Here is a 4,672-nt window from a genome sequence, read left to right as displayed (position 1 = left end):
TTTCATGGCATCTTGGACGACCGAGCCCCTGGCCCCTGCCGACATGCCGTCGATCGGGCATGTCCGAGAGCCCAACCACACATCACGAGTTCGGCACCGAGTCCCAGGGAAACACAGGTCTGTTTATCAGCACTTTCGATCGGTGTCCGATCGATCGATCGATCCTTCTTCATCATGGACTCGTTGATATGTTCGCCCCATCCTGCCGATACTGCGACGAGCGCATGCTTGCGGTGGATGGCGATAATCTGCCTAATTCAGGCTGTGTCCGACCTCTTCCCCCCCTTCATGCCTCTCGACCTACCGGACGACGTGAGCTCGCCAGTGGTACGGAACGGTGCAGCTGCAGTCTTGGCCATCTCATGAACCATCTTCTTGGAGTCAGCCCATTCTTGTCGTCAGGTGCATGTTCCTTGCGCGGTACACCGCCTTGGTCAGTGCACAAATGGGGTTGCGACATGCGCCACACAGATAAGTTGATTCATCGAGCCGGGACATGCCACACCTGTCATGGGCATCCCGCTTTTGCGACATGCTCAAGGTGAAAGGAGCTGTCGCACTCGACGAAATGTCTTGTTGGATCGGCGAGTCGCCCGGTCGCAACCAACGTGGCCATCGAGCACGCTGCACGGTCAAGCTGACGTCCTTGACACGTTCGTTACATTGCTCCGCGAGTCGTGGGGGCCACAACTGCCGTCCTCCACGTTGGAGAGCCCACACGCGCCGACGCTTGTTCTCTGGCTACAAGTAAGGCCATCGAAAAACGTCAGAAATCACCTTGCTTTGGACGAAGTGGAGTCAGCAATCACCTCATCGAACCCATCGCGCTTCATTGCACAATGCCAACGGTCGCATCGATGCCCGATTGAAGGTGAGTTTTGTCACTGGGTGCACGAAGGCCAGATTCACGAATTCAGTGGCTGGGTTAGGTACGCTGCCCCCTGCACCACCTGCCTGCGCTCGCCAACTGTGGTCGCGACTTGCGGCCAACGGGAGATAGTTGCAAGGACGTGTGGCCTTTCCGAATCGACATGGGCGCATTTACTCTGCAAACCCAAATGCCCGGCAATCGCCGCCGTCGAATGGACAAGTGTGGCCGAGAAGCATTTCGAGTTACATCGAGAGTCACCAATCGAGGATGTCTGGCACAGACGGAAGCACTTTTTGTGGCACAAGGGGATCCCATCGCCTCGTACAGTGGCGTATCATCCAAAACGACGGCACACGAAAGCATCAGTGATTCCACGGCGGCACGTCTAGGGGGATGGCCGCGATCGGGTTCGAGTTCAGGTCGCGCTAGACTCCGTTGAGCGCCAGTCGCCACGGCCCCTCCTTGAGTCGATTTGCACTCAGGCCGACGTTCACCAAGGCACCTTGCCCAGGACGACCGTGGCCCACGGTCCTTTCGATCGGTAGGTCCGTGTTCCAGTTACCGTGTAAGTCAAGGGTCAGCAAGTTGCGACTCAGTCCAACCAGAGCGGTGAAAAGGGTGGAAAGCTGGAGCTGGGGCTGCGTGAGCGACTTGCTCTCTGCCCACGCAGCAATGAATTCGACCGGGATGTCTGCGATGTGCCTTTGCTGAATGCGCAAGTACGCCAGGGACGACGGTACGTGGAGGAGAACTGCCGGAACTTGGCTTAAGTCGCTGCCACGAATTGCAGCCCTCTCCTTTTCGGAGGGAATGCAGTTGTCGAGTTGGCATGCACGGGCCAGTCCGTCATGTTGCTGAAGTATATCACTATGCCGTACAGCCACGGCTGGTGCGCCAACATCTCTATCGCTACTCCATGCGTCAAAAAACATTGCCGATTATCGATGAAGAGCACATCGTGGCCAAGGAGGCTTGGGTGGAGCAGGTCGTCGACCGAGTCGCCCGAGATGCCACAGTTGGTGAATTGGATCTCGACGTACGTGTAGTGGCAGGAAGTCGAACCACGGCGCCGTGCCCAGAACACACGTGGCGGGGCACGGCGACCGGAAGAAGGTCGCGGCGGTGGCGTGGTACAGCTGGTCAGTCCCCATATCGTGCGCGCCATGACGATAGGCGACATGGTTTTTGTGGTCCAATCACGTTGAGAGACATCGAATAGGCAGATGACTTTTAGCCAATCAAATTCAATCCGTTTTTGGTGTGCGGAGCACAAAAAGATTGGCAAAAATGTCGAAATTCTTTCGACAAAATCGAGTTGATCCAAGAAGTCCACGAAAATAGCGCGAAAAAATGATAGTCCACTTCACCCACTTTTCATAAAATGACGATGAATTTGAGTGCTTTTCATTTGGAAACTTGCCACCGACACCTTTGGACCACCCTCGAGCTGCCAGGACGGCAGAACAGTCGTTCATCTTCCCTAAAAGCATAGGACGCGCGAATACACTCACCCAGGTCGAGTTAGGCCCAAATTCTTGCATTTATAACCGCTGGGTGGGCTCTGGCGCAAATGGGTAGATATCGGACGCCCACGCACCGTCGTTCGCAATTACCTGGCCAACATGAGTTCTTATGGGACAGTTAAGTCCTCTGGTAGACCCAGCAAACATACGCCAACAGCTAGAAGATTGTTGTTTCGGGAAGCTGCGAAAGGTAAATTGTCTTTCAGCAAGCTCAAAGCCTCCCATGACCTCCCGATATCCCTCCGACATGTCCAGGCTCTCCTCCATGGCCAACCGAAGTTTCAACTCAAGAAACGTCTTAGTCAACTACCTCTTACGAAGTTCCACCGTGAAACAAGACTCCAGTTTGCTTCTCAAGCCATCAAGAATCAACAAGATTGGGATTCTGTCATGTTCTCAGATGAAAAGAAGTTCATTCTTGATGGTCATGATGGCCAGCAATGCTACTGGCACCACTTGGATCATGAGGAACAAGTGTTTTCTCGGCACCAATTTGGGGGTGGATCTGTTGTGGAGTGGGGTGCCATTTCCTCCAAGGACCTTTCCGAGTTGAAGATTAATGAAGACAAGCAAAAGAGCTACGACTATACCGTTACTCTCTCCCACTTCATGCTGCCTTTTGCTCATGAGCATTATGGCCCTGATTTTACGTTCCAGCAAGACAACGCATCCATTCACGTCAGTCGTGAAGCAAAGAAATGGTTTGAAGACAATGATATTGAGGTTATGAAATGTCCCGCTCGTTCGAAAGACCTTAGCCCTATCGAGAACCTCTGGGCCATTCTTGCTTGTCAAGTCTACGGACGATAAGCAGTTTTTGGATCGAATATTCCTTGTGGATGCGATTCAGGATGCTTGGCAAAACATTAACCCTGACATCGCAACTAACCTCATTCAAAGCATGCCAAAGCGTTGCTTGGGCGTCATTGCGAAGAAAGGCAACAAGAAGAAGTACAAAAATCAATGTACATTTGTTTGGAAAACAAAGATATTCTCAAGTGGCCATTCTTTTCTTCACACCAAAAATCAAAGACATTTCCAGAATTTCAACGTTACGCGCATAAAAGTGAAGATGCGCTTTGTTTGGTAGAATGGAGAAGGAATTGGTAGTGTTAATCCTATCTAACGCTACAGCTAAGACAAGCACGCAGTAATCTTAGGGTCGATGCAATGGCCATTACAGGGCGAGGAGCTAGGCTGCCAAAGAGTGCTGGCGAAAGTCGGTGTCGAGAAAACCGGATGTGTCCGGATAGTGTACACGGTTACAAGTCGAGAGTGGCCTCTCCTCTCTCAACAGCGCGCGCTGTATGATGTTCATGAGGAGGTACAGAATGAGTGGACGTCGTGAGGGGTGACACAATCTTGTGCTGGCCTAGCATCCACGTGGCAACTGTGAGCTTGCCGTGCATCTTGTCGCCATTCGAGAGAACGAGGATGCGCAGGATTTGGACAAGAAATGCGCACAGTAGGAACCCCACGGACAGGAAGAAGCAGAGGATGCTGTTGACAATCAGCACGACAGATTGCTAGACAAACGTGTCGGCGGCGAAGAGGAGCCATGGCGGCACAAGCGAATAAAGACTCATCACGAGCGTGAAGATGAATGCTTGGTCGTGATGGACCAGGGACAACCGATATGTCTGATGCGGTTGAAACGCGACGTCGACGGCGTGGAAGAGCGGGACTTGGATCAGCTTTGGGGGGAGGAATTGGTCGAGTCTCTTGAGAAAGGAGTCCAAGGGCATCGTGTGGACGTGGTGTCGAGGCAAAAACGTGTGAACCAAGCCGTACACGTGCACGAGGGCCAAGCACTCGTACACACACACTGTACCACCGGCGGTGCAAACGTGTGGATCGCACTCTGCTGCAACGATCTCGCCCCGATGTACAAGCCACACGTAAAGGTGTAATACAACGCTGAGATCGTGTCCTTTGCTCGCGCAAAGGGCGTGGCGTGAGCTTGACGACCCGAGGCGACCTCCATCGAATGACCGTGTTAAACGGGGACAAGAGACATGGGCTCCAGGAGAGACCAAACAGGAACGACGCGCCCTCCTTTATGCGATCAATATTCTAGATACACAACGAGTCCTCGCTTGTATACACACTCCAATCCGTTTTCACACGTTTGGAAGCCTCATCATGCGAATATGGCACGTACAACATCTTGCCCCCCTTATGCCAACGTTGCGAGCATACCCCTACTGTAACGACTCCGGTACTTTTTGCAGAGGAAAACTGGATCCGGATAGAAAGCCGGATAGCGCGGTGGAGAGGA

At 52.8% G+C, this 4,672-nt stretch overlaps 1 protein-coding gene across 1 annotated transcript; it reads right to left on the bottom strand.

Moving 5' to 3' along the window:
- Window positions 1-3,656: 3,656 nt before the first annotated feature.
- Window positions 3,657-4,139, bottom strand: H310_07497 (hypothetical protein; the record flags this gene model as incomplete). Its single annotated transcript, XM_008872871.1, has 2 exons — window positions 3,657-3,920; window positions 3,984-4,139. 2 exons carry the CDS (start codon window positions 4,137-4,139, stop codon window positions 3,657-3,659), a joined length of 420 nt encoding a protein of 139 aa, XP_008871093.1.
- Between the last annotated feature and the right edge of the window lie 533 nt (window positions 4,140-4,672).

The sequence above is a fragment of the Aphanomyces invadans genome (assembly GCF_000520115.1).
Source record: "Aphanomyces invadans strain NJM9701 unplaced genomic scaffold supercont1.14, whole genome shotgun sequence".
In the NCBI taxonomy this organism is placed as follows: domain Eukaryota; phylum Oomycota; class Saprolegniomycetes; order Saprolegniales; family Verrucalvaceae; genus Aphanomyces; species Aphanomyces invadans.
This window is presented reverse-complemented; position numbering and strand designations above follow the sequence as displayed.